General features: G+C 34.3%; 1 protein-coding gene across 1 annotated transcript in view; it reads right to left on the bottom strand.

The window, feature by feature from the left end:
* Positions 1 to 25,761, bottom strand: part of LOC120353351 (nuclear pore complex protein NUP214-like) — a 38,038-nt gene that overhangs the window by 4,928 nt on the left and 7,349 nt on the right. The window contains exon 3 of the mRNA XM_039436669.1: positions 7,752 to 9,623. Coding sequence (XP_039292603.1) covers positions 8,016 to 9,623 — 1,608 coding nt within the window. The 3' untranslated portion in view covers positions 7,752 to 8,015. The remainder of the gene's footprint in view (positions 1 to 7,751; positions 9,624 to 25,761) is intronic.

Here is a 25,761-nt window from a genome sequence, read left to right as displayed (position 1 = left end):
TTGAAAGTTCATCACATCTCTACCCTACCAGCTTACCACCTACCACCCTAGATGAAATTTTCAATTAATTATTCATAAACAAGAACCGAAATAAAGTTCACGATGAACTAGAACAACATCAAGTTTTTTCAATCGAAAATTAAGTTTGTAGCGTGAATGTTGATGTTGTGGAACTTTTCCATAATCGAGTTATGAAATATCCAATTTAATGATCAAATATTCATAAAAAATAATATATAGGCCTAATATTATTAGTTGTAAAAAATTTATTTTTTGATTTAATATTCCAAGCAATTAAAGCTGATTGGTCTGTGCACATTAAAACAAACCAAGAATATGATTCACTTTTTTAGTCCTAATTCTTAAAAATCAACTAAAGTCATTCTCTCATATTACTGCTATCTCAGTCTCGAACTTTGGCTCTTTTATCAACTATATTATTGATGAATGATTGCAATTATTTCCAATAATTGGTTTGTTTCAGTTTTAATTGACTCATGTTATTTTTAGTTAATTCTGGTAGATTATTACAACTTGTTTTTAACCAGGCTAGAAAGAATTCGATATTTTTATGTCTATGATAGACTTGAATATTGTAAAAGCAATCGATAACAACTGGAAAAACAAAATTGTGATAGAATTGTAATTCAATTCGATTCAATTCCATGTGCTGTTCAAACTGGAAATTGATCTAAACAAACACAAATATCGCATCAACCAACATTACTGTGATTTTTTCTCGTGACATGTTCTCCCGGCAAGTATATGGAAGAGATTGATGCTTTGATAGAGTTTTTATGAATAATTTATGGCTGTGGAACGAGGAAAAATCGATTAAAGTTGGCCTTGACTTTATTGAAGGTCAAGCATTGAGCGTGAGGGAGATTTCGAAAATTCTGACAGTTTAATGTCAAAATCATTCATTCAATGTGGTCCCTTAGAACTCGTTCATCTGAAATGCATTACTCTGAGGGAAGAGCATACTCTGATTACTTTCTCATTCAAGGATTTTACAAATTACATTTTTCAAAGATTGGTTTGTTACCATATTAATATGTGAAGGAACAGCCTTCTGTGATAGTAAATTGACTTCCTCAAAGGGAATTTGGGTTTGACTATAATAGGCCTTGTGACTTTTATCTCAATAAATCCTCCTCTTCTTCTCATAGGATTTAGAGAATTCATTCATCAATAATAATAGTAGTGGAGTTCGTAAATAATCTACACAAATAGATTCAGAAAAATCTGTAAATAAATTTCTCGTATTCTGTATTCATTCTTCAAGAGCAAATAATATGCAGAAAATAGGTGTTTTGGCTGAGAAGTGCGATGATGATTAACTATGTCATTAATAAATAAATGCTAGAATTGTGACAGCTTGAGAACAACTATTGTTCATGGGCAAGAGTTGTTCCACATCACAAATCACAGGGTTTGATTGGTTGTTTCCTGTACAAATACAGTATGGAACAGCTAATGCCTTCCTGCTCTAATACTGACAATGCAGATAGAGTTTACAATTTTCCGCGCAGAATCGTGTACAATATAATAGTGGTCAAAAACTCAAATATTTGATACAGTAGTAGTACTTTTTATTCCCAACATTATGTATTCTTCATTCTTTCTTTTCTAGTCTATTATTTCCAGATAATATACCAAAATTTAAAGCATCTTATATAGACACGTTTTGTACTTTGGTGCAATAATATTAATTATTATTCAAGCCGCTTCTATATTATATAAAATCAAGTTTTTTTTTATTAATTCTATTCAGAAAAAAAAATTTTTCAACTAATTGAATAAAAATATGAAATATTTTTCCGAATAGGCTTCATATTGTAATCTGTGAGTATTTTTTAATCTATAAATTCTATATTAATTTGATATTTTCAAATATTTTTTATGCTTCCTATCCTACTTGAATTCCAAGTTTTTTTGTAGTGTTGGTATAACTGCATTTCCAAGTTCTATCTCCTATAAGTTTCCACTTTGTAGTCGAATAAATCACTCCCAGTTTATCTCGAAGCAATAAAAATCCTATTCTTCTCATTCACCAAGGCCAAAATTAACATTCATATAACAACTTTTCAATACCTTTTTACATTGTGTCTAGATAATTTTCTGAGAGAAAAATGCTGATTCATGATGAATTTTTGCCTGACAAAAAATTATTAGTAATGGGTCAGATGATGTCCTATCTATTCTTTATTCATCTCAAATAAGTATAAGTCTAGTCTGACTTTGGCTTACACTGTAAAAACCATTGAAGTAATATTAATTTCCATTATACAAATTATAAGGAATACTTCAAGGCCATGATTGTATCACAGTATAGTCAATTGCATTCGTCAAATCCTGCTTCATATATCTACTGTATTATCTGGTTAATTAATATCTATGCTAACCTGAACCTGTGCAATGCGCATCGTTAAAAAACTTCTTCGAACTAGTTCGTGTTTCCCCGAATAGAAATTATTACTGTATTCTCTTTTTCAACATTCAAGCTTGAACGAATTTATGGTCTCTGCCTTCTGATTCATCCTCTGGCTCTGATTCTTCTATCATGGCAAGTTCACTTGTTTGTTGTTTTTGGTTGCCCAATACTGATATAGAGCCAAAATAAAAATGGCACCTTGACTAGCCTACCTACAAGAGTCCAATTCTAGAATCCAGTGTACGGTACTCTCCCTTTTTCTTCTTCGATTCTTCTTTATTCTTTCTTGTTCTACTCTCTTTTTTATCTGTTCTCTCACTTTCTTCTTCTTCTTGTTTTCTTTGTTTTCGCTTTCTCCTCCTACTCTTTTTCCTTCCTTATCTCATATATTTCAGCTTCCTTTTCTTTTTTCTAATTACCTTTCACTTCCCTTCTTTCGCGTCTTCTTATCCATATTTTCTCATTTTTCCTACCTCCTTCTTGTTCTTCAAATCATCTCATTTTTCTTCTCCGTTCTTTTTCAATTTTCGTTCTCACTACCTTCTTGGGCTCCCCTTACTTATCTTTTCACTATCTAAGATCTTCAGTATTCTCCTTCTTCTTATTTTTCTCTCCAACTAGTTCATTTTCTCTCCTCCTTATCACCTTTTTTTATAAATTTCATCCTCCTTCAGTCTTTGATCTTTTTCTCTCTTACTCCTCCTTCTTGTTTTTGTTGCCCATTCTCTAGTTTTTCTTTGTTTTCAACTCTGAATATTCATTTTTCTCTTTCTGTATTTACTCTTATTCTTACCCTTCTCTTCTTTTTGTCTTCCCATCCCTTTCGTCTCCACCCTCTGTCTAACATAAATTATTATCCTTCCCTTTCCTCTTAGTATGGGATAGCCTGTATAATCTAATGCAATAATTCGTTCCTTTATTTTCATTTATCGAAATATTCTGTTGAGCTTATAAGGATAGCAACACAGAACACAGTTTATCCTGAGCTGCTTGGTACAGATATGAAGCACTATGCTGTTCACCTTGAGAGTTGCTTCACCGGTAGTCACTCTCTTGGCGCGAATCTCAAAGCCATAACACGATGGAAATGATTTCCTCAACCTGTTGCTTTACTTGTACTTTTGTTTACGAAGGCTTACATGAGCCTAAGACTTGTGCGTGGGCCTCGAAATGAGTGATGGATTTCTATATATTTATTCATTTCAACAAGTTGTTGAAATTAGCCTAGAGAGGGTTTCAAACCACTATTGAATGGCATTAACAGTGTAATATACGCTAGAAAGGATACAGTTTGTTGGAGAGCTATACTGATCAATACTTGGAAAAAAATTCTCTCTGAAAATATAGATATAATATACCATTTTGAAATCAAAGGAGAGAACTCTCACAACTTGAACGAATTAATACCAATAAATTGAAAAATTACTCACAGATGAAAAAAAGAAAATTTCTTTATTTTATCACCTATTAATTTCATTCGGTATGACATATCTTTATAGTTTGTTATAAGGCATCTCATTTCAAAACTTTACAACTTGTTTAGTGGTTTCAGATCAACTATAAGGTAACATTGAACTATTCAATGGTTCAGGGATATTATATTCACTCTGTTATTGCTAAAATAATTTTATTGTTAGAGTTTCACTCTTTGGATAAATTATTACGGTACTGCATTACTGTAGTATAAATTATAATAATTTGATGTGGGTGACTTTCACCACCTCAGCATGAACAATAGTGTACGCCTACTGTTATCCAACATTTTCATTCAATCCATATTTTTTTACCACAAATCGATTTAACCTTCCGTTCAGGGAGAGTCTAAATTTCTTTTCAACTTCCTATTATTTATTATTAAATAAGTTTTTGTGTAACAAACAGAAACCATACATTATTACATTAGCATGATCGGAGCAAGACTGACCACACAATGCTCGAGGAGAAAAAAACTGAAAACTATTTTCTTTTTCAGTAATCTCTTTTAAAGATACTCAGAGAGAGAATTCTACGCCTTTATATTAGCACGCGTTGCTATAGCAACACCAGTAACGCTTTCTAAAAATAAACTGACATTTTCTAACAAGCACGGGCGAGTTCAATACACAACAATGTGACTCATATTTGATGGCTCCACATATCCTTCTACTGGAACTTACTACAGTGAGATTCACTTTTAACTGTCATCTTTTGTTAGATAGGAAGCATTCATGTTAATCAAAAGGAATGCTGGCAGTTTAAAGTGAATTAGGCTTACCTCAAAACTCAAAATTGTTCTCAACAACTGACTCAACAGTTCTTGGTCGTTCAACTAATTTATTTCAAATTTCTACTTCTACCAGTCTCGCCTTATTCTTAACCCACACCTCAGGTATCATGATAATAAAATGACTCACATTTCATTCTAAGTAGTTACATTTGTTGCGTCAATGGGTGATCAAATGACTAATGAGTTTCATCAGGTTACAAGATAAAATGACTGGTTTATGACAGATTACAGAAGACTTTTTTGTTATTAAATGGTCAAAATAATAGGCGTTGTGTTGTTGGGTTTGAAACCATTGTCACTTCTTGACTAGAGAATGATATATTATTTTCTTATTATTTCTATTCATATACAATAGATACGATTCAGGTGTAAACAATAGGCGATGGAATTGAATATTGAATCATTATTTTATTTGACACTCTGTAGTAAAATAGGTACCGTACTTAGTTTTTTTATAATTTTGAATAATTTTCGAGGCAACTGATACATAGCTATATCAGTTGAAAATTAGAGAATAATCGTTTTATGAAAGAACCTAATTTTTTAACGTTTTGTTCTGTGACAATTTTATTGTATAAAATTGAAATAACCGGTAAATTGGTAATAGGTGAGAAATCGCCTGTTAAAAACAGTTCTCCTCTTAGTTAAGCAGAGATACAGTCATTATGGTACTTAATGGCTAGTCTGAAGGTAACAAAATCAAGTCTCAAACCAATACAGATACTTAGGCTACCATGTGATTAGTGGAGACTAGACTGTGATAAAAGTATCCCTCTCAATCTAATTTCAATATAAACATAGCACTCTAAAGATAGGAGGTACAAAATATTTTTTCAGTTATTGGCATGAAGATTATGAAACTGTATAGTATGGTTGATTATTCTATTCGGTCTTGAATAAGGTTTTGATTCAGTATGAGTATTTTATATGAATATATATATAAATCAATACACAATTCAAATTTTAAATGAATTTATGCAGATTTTATAATAAATCAGTGAAATTAATTGTATTGGGTCTTAAATGAATACCGTAAAAGAATACCCACTCCACTAGACCACCAGGGTTTCAACATTAATCAAGGATCTCCAATCATTTCTATTATAATGACATAGGCCTACACTGTACATCAGTGTTTGAATGAGAAGAATTGATGTTATTCATAAAAAATGCTGACAGTTCAAAGTGGATCTCACTGTATGACCTGTTGATAGACTAATATACACAAAAGATTCGTGGTGCCCACCCCTTCAAAAAGTGCATTCAAAATACAACAAGAAGAATGGGGGCTTTGAATATATTAGGCTTAGCGTGCTATTCCTTATTCAACAGTTGAGACGGTAACAGCTTTCAAGGTATTCTTTTCCACCAGTTGCTCAATGTTCATGAAAGTGTGACTGAAATAGCTGAACAGGTTGTATTAATGTTGGGAAAATCGCTACATGGGGAAAAGCCAGTCATATACTTGCAAATGTAATACCTGTAAATATAAAAAAATAGTTCACAATGGAGTGTAGAATGTAACTGGCTGTTTTATGGATTGGAATATTAAGCAATTTCTGTTTTATTTTATGTTTAGTTCTTTATTGTAGTTCTTTCAATTCATGAATTATTCTACTCTGTGGATGTAAATAGTTTTCAATTGATTCGAATCATCACATATTTCCAATGTGTGAAATTGTCCAGGAATTAAAATATCAAGAGTATAAAGAGAGATTATCATGTTTTTCCTGTAGGCTAATTATCCCAATCTAAACTTCGAGTCCTTCTGAGCTAATTATCGCCTTTTGTAATTTACCTATGACATTCCCCGTGGAGATTTATTTTGATAATTGCTTAAAATTTTCAGTCAGTTATTATGTATGGTAGATCTGTTGATTACTTTTCGATTTGGATAATAATTCAACTTATTCCACATATTTAAAAAATTATACATGTGAGATGTGACTTTCCTGATCAACACACTCAATTATCTGATTAAATGAATTTTACCTGATCATCTTGACTTCTACTGAATTAGATAGAGTTTGATTTTGAATATAATGTTTTTCAAAATAATTGAGTGGCAGATAATTTTTCTGATTACTAGACTGCTTAAATTCCTTGATAATATTTCTTATTTTTCACAGCCAGTCTCAAAGATCAATTTTTTAAATAAACTTTTGCCTGAAGGTCTCCACTATTTCTTATCAGTGGCTAGAACGTCCTTCTCTCAGTAGACCTTGTCGCAAATTATAATAAAATAGATAAATGCTAAATGCAATAATATAATTACCATACAAATACAATTGTATCACTATAGAGAAATAGTTTAGGAGAAATATTTGCATAACTGATTTCGCTTAAGATTGTCTTCAGATTTATTTCTAGTTGATTTATTAATTCCAATCAGAGTCCATCTAAACAGTAATATTAGACAATAATGATTTTGATTTATTTATGTAACTGGAAAATGTTCTCATCTCCATTGTTCCTAAATGAAGCAAAACTTTCAAGTATCTCAAACTAAAAAAGTAAGCTATCGGTATTTCAATTATGATTATTCAAAGAATTTTTATCCAGCTGCTTTTTCTATTTGAAAATAATGTTTTTATTGAAATGTCTTCAATTTATTTGATATTTTTTCTCTCTTACCAATAATAAAGAATTATCACTCTTATTGTATTCTAGACACAGCTATAAATGATTTATTTGTTGATGTTTTCTATTCAAGCAAACTTAGGCTAATTGGAATTACAGTAACTATATTACCCATAGTTACTGGGTAATATAGTTACTGTAATTGGAATGAGAGATTATTATCAATGTAGCCTATTATAATTTGATGAGAACTGAGAACTAGAGGTCATGTAAACTGAGATTATTCTAGGTAATTTTCATTTTGCTGCTTGTAGGCTACTATTTTAAATATAAAAATAATGTTTCTGATTATTGATGCCTTCTATTTATTTCTACAGTGTTGAAATATTATATGAATTAAAATATTGTTCTCAATGATAAAATCCCTAAAATAAGCATTGGAATGAATGTATATTTTGATAAGTGACTCACCAATTATTGTGAAGGTGGAGTGTGGCTAGCGACACGGCGACAACCAAGGGGAAGCCGCCGTGTAGTAATTGTCAAATGGTGGTGGCCGAGGACTTGGTGGTGGTGTCGGTGAGGGTGCTCGACGAGCCGACCTGGTCGGCGTTCTGGGCGGCCTTCTCCTGCGGGGGCGGTGGGGGCGGCTGGAATGTCAGGAAGATGTCCTTGGACCCGTGCAGCACGAAGTTGATGCTGGCAAAGTCGACAGTCGACAGAGTTGTGTTGGTGTCAATCGACTGCTTGACAGTCAGTTGTGGCCAAGTCTCCAGGGAGGCCTGATTCAACATTTATCTGTTTAATAGTTAATGAAACAGACTTGTTTTCATTGGTGGTAGGGTTCAGTTGGATCAGTGTCATTTTGATTGTCTTGCAGTCATCCTCATATGGTATTGTCAAGTTGGTTTCTTGGAAGTCTACCTCTGTTGCATTGCAGGGTACTAGGGTGTTCAAGAATGAGGCTTCCAGAATACCAGCTCCACCAGGGCACATAGATGTCTGCTCCAGGATTCTGCTGACTAGGGCAGTTTCATTGACAGTTGTGACACCATCCTTGTTGATGAGTACTGAAGATGCAGCACCTGCAGCTCCAGCTGCAGCTGCACCACCTGCCACTGCACCAGCTGCAATGGCTGCCTCTTCCTTCTTCTTCTCCTCAGCTGTACGTTGTTTGAGCCACTCATTGAAGGCATCGTTGTTGGCAGGAGCAGCAGCAGCAGCTGGGGAGGCTGGGGCTGCTGAGTGTGAAGAGCCAGAGAATGGAGACGAGTGAGATCCCATCGAACCCAAACCATATCCAACCAGTAGACCCAAAGGCAGAGCAGCTGCAGCACCTCCAAGCAATCCAGTTCCAATTCCTGGGCCACTCTTCACCTTTCCACCAGGCATGTAGCCTTGTCCACCATAACCACCATAGCCACCACTTGGATGATAGCCACCTCCAAAACCACCTGGATTGTACTGTGGGCTGTGGCCTCCTCCATAGTGAGGTTGTCCTCCATATCCAGCTGGATAACTTCCATAGGAGTTGGCTGGTGGGTGGTATCCAGGAGCACCACCTCCATATCCATGTTGTTGTCCACCATGGTATCCTCCTGGTTGGTTGTAATGTGGTTGATTTCCATATCCTGGTTGGCTGTTGTGATGAGTGCCTCCAAATCCACCTCCCGGTGCATTGTAGCCTCCTTGTGGATGATGTCCACCAGTATTACTTCCAAATCCTCCCTGGTTGTGTCCAAAGCCACCAGTATTACCTCCAAATCCACCAGTATTACCTCCAAATCCACCAGTATTGCCTCCAAATCCACCAGGTGAATTGTAGCCTCCTTGTGGATGGTGCCCAGTATTACTTCCAAATCCACCCTGGTTATGCCCAAAACCACCAGTATTACTTCCAAATCCTCCAGGCGAATTGTATCCTCCTTGTGGGTGGTGTCCTGTGTTACTACCAAAGCCTCCAGGGTTGCTTCCAAAGCCTCCTGGGTTGCTGCCAAATCCTCCAGGGTTGTTGTGGGTAGGATAGGGTGGGTTATTGGGCTTGGCACCTCCAAAGGCCGAGCCCAGTCCACCTGTTGGCTGATGGCCGGGAGGGAGGGGGGCGGACGGCTGTCTGTTGTTGTAGTGCTCGAATCCGATGGGGTGTTGCCACCAGGCCGGTTGCCTACGGGCTGACCCGATCCAACATGGCCTCCAGTCTTTCGTTCGTTGTCCAAGAACGACCCGGACGACGTTGGAGATGGTTGAGATGGCGGTTTGTGTTGGGTTGGCTGCGGTTGTTGGTTGCTTGTCTTCTTTCTCGACGAGAAGAATCCTCCCGAACTGCTGCTGCCCGACTTTCGGCTACCAGAACTTCGTTTAGCTTCGATTTCAGACACTAACAAATTCACTGCGATTAAACAGACGATTAACGTCGCCCAAAAAGGCGACGGAATTAACGGTCCTCTCATGTTCGCGATCGATACTAGACTGGCTGTCTGTGTTTCTGTTTAGAATGTTGTAGAGAAAACAGAAATGGCCGTCCTAATTTGTGATACTGAGCGGGGGGAGGGGAGAGGTTATCGGTTACGCAGTGAGCCAGCTGTCAGGAAAACGGGAAGTTTGGTCAAACTCTAAAATCGAGGACGCTTGTCATGATACACGTTGCCTCTCATCTGTTGCCGACTACGTACCGTATCATTTCACAACTCAAGGCAACTGATAAAGTTAGAAACATAGAATCAATGTGAACAATAACTATTATTGAAAGCTGCTTGAAAATAAAAGGAATAGGCTAGTCGATTGAAGGGAAATGTGAAAAAATCAGATAACGAATTTTATCATGGATATAAATGATTGGGAGTCCGGTCGCATTGCACAAAGATGTCAAACTATCATGCAATAAACTGATAAACCAATTTAATAGATTAAATTCAAAAACAATTTCTCCTCTCATGTTTTTGGATATTATATCCAAAACAAGATTAATATAATAGGCTCATCAATGAGGATAGAAAAGATTACCGTAGATAGATAAATAAATAATGTATACTATAAACAACATGATTATAACATGAGCAGAGTAGACTATTATATTATTCAACTGGAATGTCGAGTGTAAAACAAAATTCACTTGACGGTTTTTACCGCGGTGTAGGCTTCTGTTCAACTTATATATTGTTGTTGAATAATTCCATGATGACAATAAAAAGGATGGAATGAGCTCCCCTGGTTGCCCTATACACAATTAATATTATTGCTCAATTATTATTGATGTGTAGATACCTCTATACTTACTAACCAGTGAGTTCAAAAAGCAGTGATTACTATTTGTTTTGTTTTGTTATATCGTATTTTATATTCATAGCTCACTTGTATAACAGTTTATAAAATTACAGAGTAACCATAATTATTTTTGTAACATAATTGACTTCATGAACCTTTGTAATCAATCAGATTTGGGAAAATATTTATTTATTTATTCGTTGATATAATTACAAGTCATATGACTATGATCGGGATAGAACAACAGGCATTGCCCAAAACTATTCTGTTCCCAATTTTTCCCATCATAATATATTCACTTACAAAAATGTATTTTAATTCTATGGTTTAGGTTCACCTTGTCAATTCAGTTACATCTTGGAAAATATGGTAGCACCTTTTAGGTGAGCTCTAAAAAATGAATGTTTCTTTTTAATTCCTCCTTTAGCCTATATACCAGAAGATGATGGAGAGTATAAGTTTTCAATTATAGTTTTGATACCGGTATAATATCAGTTTCAAGTCGTTGGATGAATCACATAAACAGTTAATATTGGCTGTATTGGCTGCCTGAGCACAGATAAGAGTTTTATATGCAGCTTTGATAATTCATTTCTGAATAGGTACCTATTTTATCGTGTGATATAGAACAAAATGACTATAATTCTGTTAAAAGTTGTTATCAATAGTCATAACACATAGTTTCTCATCTCGTGTTCAACCAGTATTCACTCACTTGTACTTATCTCCCTCTTATCATCAATATTCAGTCCTCAAATGCCTTATCAGTTTTCTCTTTTCAGTTGCAGCTCTCTTATCATACGTATCACCCATGCAACGGAGGTTCTTGCTCTGTATCATTGAGTAGTCCTTGCTACAGTGATCTCAGCTGCTGCCAATCTGAATTCTGAAAACATTGGTGGGGAAGATCAAGGAAGTCTCACCACTTCTCAGAACTCAGAACCACCAACAACGTCACGGAGACATTTTTCGTGCGCGCGTGCGTGAGAGAGAAAGAGAGAGAATGAATGAGAGGGAGTGAATAATAGAACATTCTGCGACCTTCCACAATGCAATGGGCGATGTAAGTGTGACGTAAGCCGTTGCTACGACGCCATTTTAGTCTCTAAACAAACCGTTGCTATGGAGAGAGAGCATGTTATTCTTATGGGTCTAAAACATCACCTTACATTTACGAGTATATCAATGAAATAATAGATTTCTAAGAGTTGAGAATATTTTTTTCAAGTTCTACACACTCAAATCATCAATTTCCAGTATTTATTCAGATCGAATAATTTTTTTTTTGGGACAGCCAAAGCAGAAAGTCTCACGAAGTAGTGCATAGTACTATGTATGTAGGCTTACCATGGTAAGCCTAGTTGAAGAGAAAGTTGAAGTGCCACATGAATTCTTACCTGAAATTTTTAATTATTATTTTGTTTTCAATATAAGTTTACTTTCAAAGCATATGCTGGAAGTTTTACAGTCTGCTGTTTCACATTAGAAATGTTTACGGTATTTGAAAATGTATACAGTCTGATTTCGATCACAAATGAAAATGGTTTGAAGCAAACAAACATTTTCTTTGCTCCTGACTGTAAAAATTACAGTGAAAAGGCAGGTTACATACCATTTTTTTAGATTTCCTGAAAATCCCAAGGCCTAGCTCGCCTCTCTCTATAAGTTCTGTACTACATTTTTAGGTTATGTTATTGTCAATAAAAATAATATTTATCAAATTTGTCTAGAATAACTACATTAGTGGAATTATTAATACAATAATTCAAATACAATTATGTTTACAGTGAATGTAGCACATAAAATACATAATTATTTGCTTTACTTGACATGTTCACTTACCCCTTGTAACATCATCACCGTTTAGTTAGAATGTAGGAAGTATAAAACATAATTAGTGGACACAGCATCTACATCTTTTTATTGTGTTGAGTTCATTCAATATCTTACTATTTTACGTAAATTGAAAACAATTATATACTTCAGAAAACCTCAACACCAAACATAAGTAAGTAGCCTACCTAGGCTAAACCAAAACAACTAACCTATATATTTAAGCTTTAGTCTACTCTAACAGTTACACTAAACAATAGGAAAACAGAACATATTCATATGAATTTTGAAATTACAACTTTATAACAATCTAATAAAATTATAGATTATAGGTGATAATTCAAATTGCACTTCAACTTTCTCTAGGTAGGTTTTCCATAGCAGACTACAGCGACATAGTACTAAGCTCTACTTCGTGAGATTTTCTGCTTTGGCTGTCCCAAAAAATTTATTTGATCTGAATAAATACTGAGAGTTGATGATTTGAGTGTGTAGAACTTGAAAAAAATATTCTCAACTCTTATAAATCTATTATTTCATTGATATACTCGTAAATGTAAGGTGATGTTTTAGTCCCATTTGAATAACATGCTCTCTCTCCATAGCAACGGTTTGTTTAGAAACCAAAATGGCGTCGTAGCAACGGCTTACGTCATCACTTACATCGCCTATACAGACAGGAGCCACGCAACGCGTTATTGACCGAAAATGTGCACCCCATGCCCTGTCTATAAAGCTGTCTTTCTCTCTCCCATAGTTTCTCCCTCAGTTAATCTCTCTCAAACATGCTGGCGCCTCTTTTGAATGGGTTTTCTCAATAATATTATTCCAATATCCCTCTCGGCCTCTCGCTCCTGCCTGAACCGTTTTCCAATCCCAAGAATGTGTCCTGGATTCCTTTGTAGAAGTGTATAGAAATTGATGATTTTTATACGTCATAGGAATTGATGTGATATCGTACTGGAATGGATTTTAATAAGGTAACCAGGACATATTCTTGTGAGTGGAAAACTGTCCAAGAGCGAGTGGCTGATGGTAGTTGAGTAGCCTACCTATACCCACTGTTTGCTGAATTTTTATTTTATTTATTTACAATGTAAATGAAACGTATGTAATAACATTGGTAAATAAAATATTTTTCTTCCAAATTTATAGGTGCCAAAGTCCAAGATAAGTTTAGAATCTCACGCGTACAATTATTATAAAAATTTAGTCCAAAATAGACATGAAAACTATAAATTTTGAATTTAGATGGCTTTAATTAATAAATTGATTAGAAATATTACACTCAATTACCACTTGCAACGAATAATATTGAGTTATTTAAGAAAATTTGGAACCATTGAAGAAACACAGACTTGTAGACACTAAAGCTCAGCTGATATGACTATAAAACAAGATAACAGAGTAATTGGTGTAATCTTTACTTAAACATGTAACTTATGTAATAAAGTTACTGTGCAATTAATACTTACGGTACGTATTTCGACGCAGTTACTAATACCGTCCTGGAGATTGAGCGGAAAAATGAATACACTGTAATGCATCGTGTTTTACCTACCTTACACATTTTTCCATCCATTTATTTTAATACAGAAATTCAGGTACTTGAGAATAGGGGATATTAGGGGTCAGAACTTCACTTGAATGACCCCCAAATATCTGCGTGCTGACTATACAACCATAGATAAACAATAGCATAAGTACCTAGATATCCCATGGTATAGGGTGTTTATATCGTAACTTTTTCTGTTATTTCAAGCCGATAGTCCACGTAGTTCTTTCCCGTAAAGCTATGTGACGCTGGCAGTCTCTCATATTGTGCCGTTCATACAATCTCACCCGGCCAAAACAGTAAAAATCTACAATAATTGACAGTAATCGGCTTGAGATAACAGTAAAAGTTGCGACATAAACGCCCTATACCATGGGATATCTACTTACGCTATTATTTCTCTATGCTACAACTATCATAAAATGATATAACATCTTATATCTGAATGGTATAAGCTATTTTGCTAGATTATCCTTAATTAATTGAGCTACATTGCAAGAAAAAATCAAATGCAAAATACTATATTTACTTCCGGGCCTAGGCCTATAGCTCAGTAAACCGATTATGATGAGTTTTTTGATGATGTGGAAGGGTTTCATAATGATTGTTCATCTCTTTTAGTTGTTGGTGATTTCAATATCAGCGAAATTTCTGGTAGTACATATGATTTTATAAATGGTTCGATTAAATGTAGAAAATTAGATAATTTCATGTCTTTCTTTGATGTGAAATCGTTCAATAATATTTTAAATTCCAGTTCTAAAACATTAGACCTAGTTCTTGGTAATTTTCCCATCACAGTTTTGCGCAATGATGATCCCTTGCTTCCTGAAGACGTTCATCATCCTTGTCTTTCTATAAATTTCATCATGAGAAGTTATACATCACCTGAGCCTGTTTATAATCCTTACTATAATTTCAAAAAAACCAACTTCCTTCAGCTGTACCAAACACTTTTTAATTCAGACTGGGACAGATTATATGAATTTCAAGACGTTGATAATGCTGTTGATTATTTCTATGAGATAATATACAGAGCTTTCTCTATGCATGTTCCCAAGTGTAAAAGAATTATTAAATCCAAGTACCCTATCTGGTTTACTAGGGATATCATTCAAATGATCAAACAGAAAAAGAAATGTGCACGAAAAATGGCATACTCTAGGTACTATCGTGATAAATTTATTAATCTGAGATCAATTATAAAGTTAAAAATTGCTGAATGTTACAAAGATTATATAGCTGATCTGCAGAATAATTTGAATTCGAACATAAAACATTTTTGGAATTATATTTCTAGTAAACGAGAATCTAGAATGATGAATGATTGTTTTGAATTAAATGGTTGTAAATACACTGGCTCAGACGTATCTCAGGCATTTGCAGATTACTTTTCATCGATCTATGCTAGTATAAAAAGGGACAGTGATTTCTCCGGGAATGACCTACCTCACCTTGATACCAATAGACCCACTTATAACATTGATACGCTGATTATCCCTTCCATTTCAGATGATTGGGTCAGCTCTGCGGTTGATAAGCTAAAAGCAACTCGCTCAGCTGGTCCTGACGGTGTCCCTGCCTATATTATTAAGGGTTGTAAGGATATTCTATTAAAACCTTTACAATATATTTTCAATCTCTCTTTAAAAACCAATAAATACCCTACTAAATGGAAAAATGCCCGTATAACGCCCATTCATAAATCTGGTAAACCCAATTTAATATCTAATTTTCGACCTATTTCTATATTGGATGCACCTGACAAAGTATTTGAATCTATTTTATATAATATAGTATTCAATCATGTAAAACACGTCATATCACCTTTCCAACATGGTTTCATGCCCCGAAGGTCTACTGTAAGTAATCTGTTAACATTTACTCAATTTGTCTCTTCTAAATTAGATAGTCAGGATCGGGTAGACGTGATTTATCTCGATTTCAGTAAAGCTTTCGACTCAGTTAATTTTGAAGTTTTATTGGAAAAGTTAGTTACTTATGGGTTTTCAACTGATTTGATCAAATTTTTCCGCAGCTACCTATTTGATAGATTTTCACACATACATTTCAATAGCTACAAATCTGCTGACTATGCAAATACATCAGGTGTCCCTCAGGGATCGAATCTTGGGCCTCTTTTGTTTTTACTCTTAATAAACGATCTTCCCGATTGCATTATTGCATCCAGGATCCTAGTGTTTGCAGATGATGTAAAATTGTATAAATTAATAAGGAGTGTTGACGATTGTGCTCAGTTACAACAGGATCTTGATAGAGTCCATCTATGGTGTCATAGAAATAAACTAAAATTAAATATCTCAAAAACCAAGTTTATGGTTTACACGAGACAGAGGAATTATGATCGTTACGCTTACTCATTAGCAGGCATCAATCTAGAGTATGTCAATAGCATTCGAGATCTTGGAGTGTTGATGGACTCGACTCTTGATTTTAAAGACCAATTTAATCACGTTCTTAGCAGTGCTAATAGGCTACTTGGTTTTATACTTCGTAATTCAAAACCTTTCACTAGTTGTGATGTAAGTATAAAACTGTTTAATGCACTGGTACGGAGTAAACTTGAGTATGCATCTATGGTGTGGGGTCCTGCTAATGTAACTGATAGCTACGAAATTGAGAAGATTCAAAATAGATTTCTAAGACACCTTTTCATCAAGAAATTCTGTATGTTCTGTCCATTCAATTTCCCAACTAGTGAATTGAGATCCTTATTTAATATCCGGTCATTGCAGGTGCGGAGATCATTGAATGCCCTATTGCTATTATATAATATCTTGAATCATAACGTCCATTTACCATATTTTATCAGCCTAATTAATTTCAGTGTACCGTATGCAAGACCTAGAAGGAATATATTGTTTGAGATTCCCTTTGCTAGAACAAACCATCATTACAACTCATTCCTTTATAAAACCTTACGACTGTTTAATAGCTTGAATGAACACATTGATCCTTTTTCGAACTCATTCAATGAATATAAGAAACATTGTGAACTGAATCTATCATAAGACGCTCGTTTTTGAGATGATTTGTTTTGTAAACTCTGGCTGGAACTCTCCTAGTTTAAGACTTTTCTTTTTCTGTTTACTTAGCTTTTTTTTATTAGTTATTATTTTCTTTCTCGTAATCTTTAAATAGTTTTTTTTTTAATTGTATTTTCCTCTAGAATCTTTGGAAAGGATTGTTTTACTTTCATTCTTTTCACATTTTTCTTTATAATAATGAAATTAATTTGATTATTGTGAGTAAATGCTTTTTGCTTTTTTTCTTAAAATTTTCTTTATATTATGAATGTAATTTATTTGATTATTTCAACTGTGTAAATGCTTTTTTTCTTTCTTTTCTTTATTTACTATATTTCAAAATGTATATAAGTTAAATCGTTGTTTCATTTAATTGTGTAAATAAGGCTCTTTATGGATCTCTGTGAGCCTTTGTATGTAAAGAAAATGAATAAATAAATAAAATAATTGGATGTTAAGCTTAATTGAGTTACTATGCATTCTGCACCAGTCATCATTATTGATTTTGATTTCAGGTGGAAATTCAAAAAATAGCTTCAATTTCTAACATTAGGCTACAAAGTAAGTTACTTCACTAAAATATTTAATGTAATATTTTTCAATGAAGTTTTTTTCTATAGTGAGGTCCACGTTTATGGCAGTGAAGAAAGATAGGATAGCATAACATTGCTGATCCTCTGTCTTGTAATATTACATTTGCCTTCTATAGACGGTAGCTGATACAGGTTTATTGATTCAATATTAATTGTTCATTCCCGTTTTAAATAGGCTAATAAATTCCATTTTATCAAGTAAGAAATCATATTTTCAATAATTTCATAATGAATTTTCATAATTAAGATGAAAAATTTTGTTAATTAATTATTAATTCTACATTGTTAAGAGACGATCTGGCAACAGAGCAAAGCGAGAAAGAGATAGCGCTATCCGCTTTGTTGAATGATAGACACGGACAGCAATACCATTGCTAATCAAACACTGCCATTATAACGTGGGCCTCACTATAGGGAGAATATCAAAACATTTCAATATGAAGTAAATTGTACTTCGATAGTATGAACAAAACATAAAATGATTGAATAAATAATAAATTATAACATTAATAATTTCTGTATAACAAATACCACACTTCAAATAAATAATGTTTTGGCTCTGACGAAGAAAGAAAATAGTTTTGAGTTATTGCAAAATGACACTCTAAACTTAATTAAATCTATATATGTAACGACGATATATGAGTGAGTAACGAATGTGTGAATGATTGCGCTTGTTGGATGTGAGTTTTCTCGATCCTTGGTCAAAAAAGCAGGTTTTCAACAATTATTGTATCTTTTTCAACGATTTTATTTTGTTCGTCGATCTCACCGTGCTTCCTACTTAGTTTTTAGTTTACCTGATTTGGTTTATTTTATTTCATTCATAATAATACCTCTCTCCAGATTGACTTTTGTTTTATTTGTTACACTAGTTTATTCTTTCTTAAATAATTTTTTTTATTGTATTTAGTCATATTTTTTATAGCTATTTAGTTTAATTTTATCTAGTTTAATTTAAGATGATGTATATTGGATGCTACTAGACAACTCGCTCCTCTCTCACAGGCATGTGCCCATAAGAGGAGCCTCCAATCAAATGTATTTTTATTTTTTACATGCAAATATAATTGTATTGTTAATCTTTTTGGAGAATAAAGAATTTCAATTTCAATATCTTCTTCTCTTCTTCTTCTTCTATATCTATAAAAGGCTAAGCCCCAACAGACTGAAATCATACCACAGCCCAAACTACTGAGCCTACAAACTTGAAATTTTGCACAATTGTTTATAATAGCCTCAAAACATCCACTAAGGAAGGATTTTCAGAAATTTGCCCCCCTGAGGGAGCTGGGGCCCCTAAATAATGTTGTACTTTTTAACCGCTCATTGCACAGCAAAGTCATGAGGAACTTTTTTGTTCAGCTACGAAAAAAATAGATCTATGCAGAAAAATTCCGATCAGGAGCACAGGGGGATTAAGGAGAGGGCATTTTTCGGAAATTTTGATGTAAAATCACACTACAGCTCAAACTAATTGGACTACAGACTTGAAACTTTGCCCAAATATTTTTCAAACATGCTAAACGCGCACTAAGAACGGATTTTGAGATATTTTCCCTCGAAGGGTTTCAAAGGATCAAAAAGGATCCTATTAAGTAAGGTTATGAACATGGTAAGGTGAACGCCATATGGAACTGAGATAATAATTGACACATGATATTCTAACATATGTTGTAATCATTGGAAAACTTAAAATAATCTTATCAATCAGCTGATCGAATTAATTTTGCGTTTATCGAGAGCGCGGGCTTGCCACATGTTTGTTCCATTGTTGTATGCTTGGCCAGTTCGGTTTGCGCCTTCTATCAGCTGTATATGGAGTCTCATACATTCCGATTAGAACAGAGCACAGAGATTTTCTTTGGTTAGGAGTTTGTTGATAAGTCTCTTTTCAAATCCAAATTTTATTGCCTTAAAAATCACATTGAAAACTTTCTTAATAGACAAGATTACAAAAACAAAATGTCAAACATATACCTACATTTATTTGTAGCACGGCCAGAAAAAGACAAACTTGAGTACTAACCGTGAGTCCCTCATAGAATTTATAGTATTCCTGATGATTGAGCCTGTATTTTTTCAGCGTAAATTATTAATAATAAAGCTCTATTTACAACTAGCTTACCCGGCGAACTTCGTACCGCCAAAAAGTTAATGAATTTCATGTCACACTTGACTTTATTTGGTGAATCATGAAATTTATCTGACAATCAATATTTTCATTTACATCTCAATACGGACTTCCTATGTGCTTAGTCATGCAGCCTTCATTATTCCGAAAACATATTCTTCTCAATCAATTGGTAGTAATATCTATCAGTAAAGTGTTGAATTGAAAAAAAAAATAGATAGGTTAAATCAGTTTTTCAACAATTAATTCAATGTTTTCATAGCTGTTGATTGTCAATAGATAGTCCAGGAAATATGCGATGTACGATGAATCACACTGAATTCCATATTCTTTCAATCTTCCATTTTAGGATGAATATAAGCTAAGCTAAATTTATAAAAATTGTAAATTATTCTGTCATTCTTCAGTGATTGATAAATGCAATACGAACAACTCTCTTTCATTAGGTGGATTATGAACAACTCTCTTTCGCAGGTGAATATTTTTTTTAAATTTTCCAGTTTCTCAATGATAGGGGAGTGATAATTATTTGTATAGGTCTTCTAAGGAACTATTATCTACAGCTGGAACCAATCAAGCACACTTCAACTCCAAACTATCGTTTTAATACCATAGGATACACAATTTATCACAGGGTGACGTGTTTATTACAGCTGGTAACTTTAGATGCTAAATCATATTATCACAATATGATCTTGAATCATGATCATCTTTCCGTTCTTCGGTAGCCGCTCGGCCGACAATTTTGGAAAAATAGGTCTGTAAAATGGATCAATAGATAATTATTATTAGCCCCCCTTTTAAAATTCCTGTTCAGAAACCATCCCCAATATTCACACAACAAACATATTCCCAATGTTTGATGCCGTTATGTCAAGTAGTTTTCAAGTCTATAGGGAACAGACAAACAAACACACAAACACAAATTCATTTTTATATACTGTATATAGATTTAAATTCGGCTTAAACAAAAGCCTCTCTAAATGGAGGTAGAATGATAAGGTTAACAACTTTCAGTTCTATTTGTTTTTACATTTTTGTTTTCAAATCACTTTCAAAAAGTTCATGTAGTACCTACTATTGTGTTTGAGACACTTCTGGCGCTATATCATAGTTTCACCACTATTCTGTTCCACAGTCCTATCTCTTGCAGTCGTTAACTATATCTATAATTAAGTAAAGAGTTGGCTTATACACGTACGGGATAGGAAAATTATGGTTGACGCATCATCACGTCTGAACTACTGGACTAATTAACTTGGGAATTTTGCACATAGATTCTTAATTAAGCAAGGATGGTTATAGATGGTCGAGTTTTCAACTTTTGTCAACTTTTAAAAAAGATCCTTGCGGAGCACGGGTTTCTGCTAGTATTATATAAAAGCGGAATGGCACTGACTGACTGACTGACTGACTCATTCAATCGCAGAACTAAAAATCTACCGGACCAAAAACGTTCAAATTTGGTAGGTATGTTCAGTTGGCCCTTTAGAGGCGCACTAAGAACGGATTTGGAAAAATTTCCAAAGATACGCCCAAAATCTGCGTTTTCCAGCGTTTTCTCAGCTTTATCGAGAACAAATGAACAGAAAATGTTCAAATTTATTAAACAAATTAACAGAAAATGTTCAAATTTAGTACAGAAGCTCAGCTAGGGGTGTAATAATGTTGTGTTAGAAGGAATTTGCAATAACGTCAAAGATACGCCCAAAATTAGCGTTTTTCCAGCGTTTTTTTTCTTTTGCTTTTTCTCAGATTTATCGAGAACAAATGAACAGAAATTGTTCAAATTTAGTACAGAATCTGAGCTAGGGTGTAATAATGTTGTATTAGAAGGAATTTGAAATAACGCCAAGATACGCCCAAAATCTGCGTTTTTCCAGCGTTTATTGCGCTTTCTCGAGAACAAATGAACAGAAAATGTTCAAATTTACTACAGAAGCTCAGCTGGGGTGTAATAATGTTGTGTTAGAAGGAATTTGAAATAACGCCAAAAGATACGCCCAAAATTAGCGGTTTTTTGCGTTTTCTCAGTTCTTTCATCAAGTAATAGACAGAAAATGTTCAAATTTGGTACAGAGGTTTAGCTAGGGTCTAAAAATTTTGTGATGAGGTGACTTTGATATTTCATCAAAGATACGCCCAAAATCAGCGTTTTTCTAACGTTTTTCTCAGCTTTTCTGCGTTTTCTCAATACTTTGACTTTCTGATGGAATGAAGCATGCTCAAATGAAAAATGCAGGCGAGCGAAGCGAGCCCGCTGATCTAATTTTTGGACGATGCAGTCGGGGGTCCAGAAGGCGGAGCCCCCTGGCTAGACGAATATGGCGAGCGAAGCGAGCCTGACGGCTAGTATTTATATACAGCTAAAATTTATTATAAATTTAATCTTATGCTGTAATTTCATGTTTGAAAATATACATTTAAAATTTCTTGTACTTGTAAAAAAACATGAATATTAGTGCATGGATTTATGCCATGCACTGCGATTGATTCAAAGAATTCATCTAGTTATTTGCTGTCTAATAGATCACTTGGACAAAAATTGCTATTCAATGCAAAATACAAGCTTATTTTGAATTTGAGTAGAATAATTCAATTGAGTGTAACATATTCAAAATTGTTGTTAAATACCGTAATCATCCAATTAAGAAAAATACATTTTGAATTTTACAAAAAATTTTGCCACCATAATAATTTGAAATTAAAACTGTTCAAGCTTGTCAAATTTATTTATTTCATAAGGGATCAGAATTCCTATCCATATCAGTGTTCCTCTTCACTTTTGGCAGTTGAATTCGGAAAGAGCATTGCTTTGAAATTCGAAGTTTAGTAAAACTAAAACTGTGAAAAATAGATTTTGATAAAAAATTAACTCTTCTGGTTTTGCAGCTGAGTGAAAAACTTAAAAAACAATCCCATGTAGAACTGGAATAATTATTTAATGTAGAACTTCAAAAACATTTCATGTAGATATTAAACCATTCGGAACTTCGTTAATACGAGGGTAGGCTGATAAGTAATGCACACATGCTTGTAGAGCACAAACCAAATAACCCCTAGAAGCAAGCCTGGTGGCATGTGGAAGTTCTATTTATCCTCTACACGGCTGCATAGTTTGAAAGTGTTGTGTTCATCCAGTTTGGTTTGGTTAGTAAAAGAATGGCATCGTGTTCTGGTGTTATGTAAACGCGAATTAAACAACGCGCTGTTATCGAATTTGTGACTGCTGAGGAAGTGAATCCCGGTGAGATTCATCGTCGTTTAAAGGTTATTTAATTCTTGATTCTTCTCAATAATGATCTATGAAGTCGTCTCCTTCCTAACGGTAGCACTTCAAATTGTTCCCAGCATTTCAATCGACTGTCATTCTCGTCTGTCAGACGGCGTGGTACCCATCGCGCACAGATTTCATGGTATCCCAATTGTTCAATAATGAGGCCGACATGTTACTTGGATATTCCAACTTGGTTTGCGATACGCTGTTGAGTGATTTGCCGGTCATTTTGAATCGAGTCTTCGACAAGTTTATGATGATTATCGTCTGTGGCAGAGCTTGGACGTCCGCTGCATGTTTCATCAACAATTGAGGCTTTTCCAGGTTGACAATCTCGGAATTCTATAACCCATAGATTCACGGTAGACCTATCAACAGTATCGTCACAATAAACAGCCTTTAAATGACGATGAATCTCACTAGGATTCACTTTCTCAGCAGTTAAAAATCCGATAACAGCGCGTTGTTTAATTCGCGTTGACATAACACCAAAACACGATGCCATACTTTCACTAACCAAACCAAACTGGATGAGCACAACGCCTTCAAACTGCGCAGCCGTGTAGAGGAGAAATAGTACTTCTACATGCCACCAGGCGCGCTTCTGAAGTTTATTTAGTTTGTGCTCTACAAGCATGTGTGCATTAGTTATCAGCCTACCCTCGTAGAATGCCAATCGTCGTAGTTCACTGGTAGAGTAGTGACTAATAGTAACTGTATAGTTGAATATTTGTGAATTTAAATACCTACCTTAAAAAAAATATTATGAACTATTATCACTTGTATTTACAACTACACTTGTAACATTCTGCGACTTTTCACAGTGCAATACAGGAGCCACATTACTCCTGTATTATAAAGCTACATGGCACAGTGAGCAAGACTCACATGTAGAAAATAATCATCACACCTTAAATATTATCCTTGACTCTGGAAATTATGAATTAGCAGTACAGTATTGAGCACGTGTTCATCAATATGCTATTTTAAACAACAACACTACCGTACATACTTCTAATTTGGCTGTTGTGAACAAGAAATGTTTTAAACCCTCGACTGGGATAGGGTTTTAATTTAAGTTCTAGACTTAACTGAGCAAACACAGTTTAGTTATTGTTTTGGAGTAGATGAAAAGCCAAATCGATGTCATGAAATACCTAATTTTTTGGATTAGTCCATCTAAATTCATAATTTATAGTTTGCAAGATTATTTTGCAATAAAACTGTATCAGAATTATGCGTAAAAATCTGGTGTGGTACACTCACACAACTTTCCTTGCTCATATTTGAAACTACGATCAGACTTCTGTATATATAATTGTTTTCAGAGTAATTTTTCCTTTGTGAAAATTGTGAAATTCGTTGATTTTTTTTAGTCTTCATTTTTTTAAAGTCGTCAAACAGCTGTTCTACAGATGAAATATCTCGACTATGTGTTCTTTTTAAGAACTGCGCTACCTACCTACCTCATGCACGAGAAGGAGGTTACAAAGTCCATTTCTCAAGGATGGGGTGGACACCCCATTGGTTCCCCAGAAAGGAGACTCATGTCAGTTGATAGAGCTTATAAATAGCTATCCATGGTATAAATTTGAAGAAAATCGTCGAAGCCGTTTTCGAGAAAATCGTGAAAAACATGGTTTTTTAGTGATTATCCGCCATTTTTCTCAAGAATATTACGGAGCTCCTGAAATTTTCCCAGAAATGAGACTCATGTCAGTTGATAGGGCTTATCAATAGCTATCCATGGTATAAATTTGAAAAAAAATCGATGGAGCCGTTTTCGAGAAAATCGTGAAAAACATGGTTTTTTAGTCATTATCCGCCATTTTTCTCAAGAATATTACGGAGCTCCTGAAATTTTCCCAGAAATGAGACTTATGTCAGTTGATAGGGCTTATAAATAGCTATCCATGGTATAAATTTGAAGAAAATCGTTAGAGCCATTTTCGAGAAAAACGTGAAAAACATGGTTTTTTAGTAATTATCCGCCATTTTTTCCGCCATCTTGAATTGAATTTTATTGAATTTCTTATTGTCGGGTCCTCATGGTAAAAGGACCTTAAGTTTAAAATTTCAAGTCAATCGGTTAATTAGGAGTGGAGTTATCGTGTTCACAGACATACACACACACACATACACACACACACACACATACACACACACACACATACACACACACAGACCAATACCCAAAAATCATGTTTTTGGACTCAGGGGACCTTGAAACGTATAGAAAACTTGAAATTGGGGTACCTTAATTTTTTTTGGAAAGCAATACTTTCCTTACCTATGGTAGTAGGGCAAGGAAAGTAAAAAACTAACTTTATTTTATGACTGTGACATAACCTAAAAATTAATGTTCAAGAGAAATAATACAAGGATTGGCTTGGAATGTATATTCCAATCTGAATGTTATTAACATATTCAACATATTAATATAACAAGAATAAATTACTATTCCAGTTTTTTTTTTCAAAACAAATACGTTTTCAAACTCAATAGCCTATCAGTGATCAATAGTAGCATAACGTAAAATGAAATGTTTATTCATTCATTTTTCAAAAGGTTAGTTTTTGCTTTGAATAGGCCTACAAAGAAATCGAAACGTATTCTCACAAAATAATTTTACAAAATAGTTTAGAGAGCATGTTCATTTGAATTATCCCGCTGCAATCAGCTGTTTTTCTTTTGCTATAATGCCAACAATACAACAGCAAAATATTGTGAATTTCCCTCATGTTTACTGCGTTAAAGTCCTGGACTCAAGTAAGTCGA

Source organism: Nilaparvata lugens, chromosome 10 (assembly GCF_014356525.2).
Source record: "Nilaparvata lugens isolate BPH chromosome 10, ASM1435652v1, whole genome shotgun sequence".
In the NCBI taxonomy this organism is placed as follows: domain Eukaryota; kingdom Metazoa; phylum Arthropoda; class Insecta; order Hemiptera; family Delphacidae; genus Nilaparvata; species Nilaparvata lugens.
This window is presented reverse-complemented; position numbering and strand designations above follow the sequence as displayed.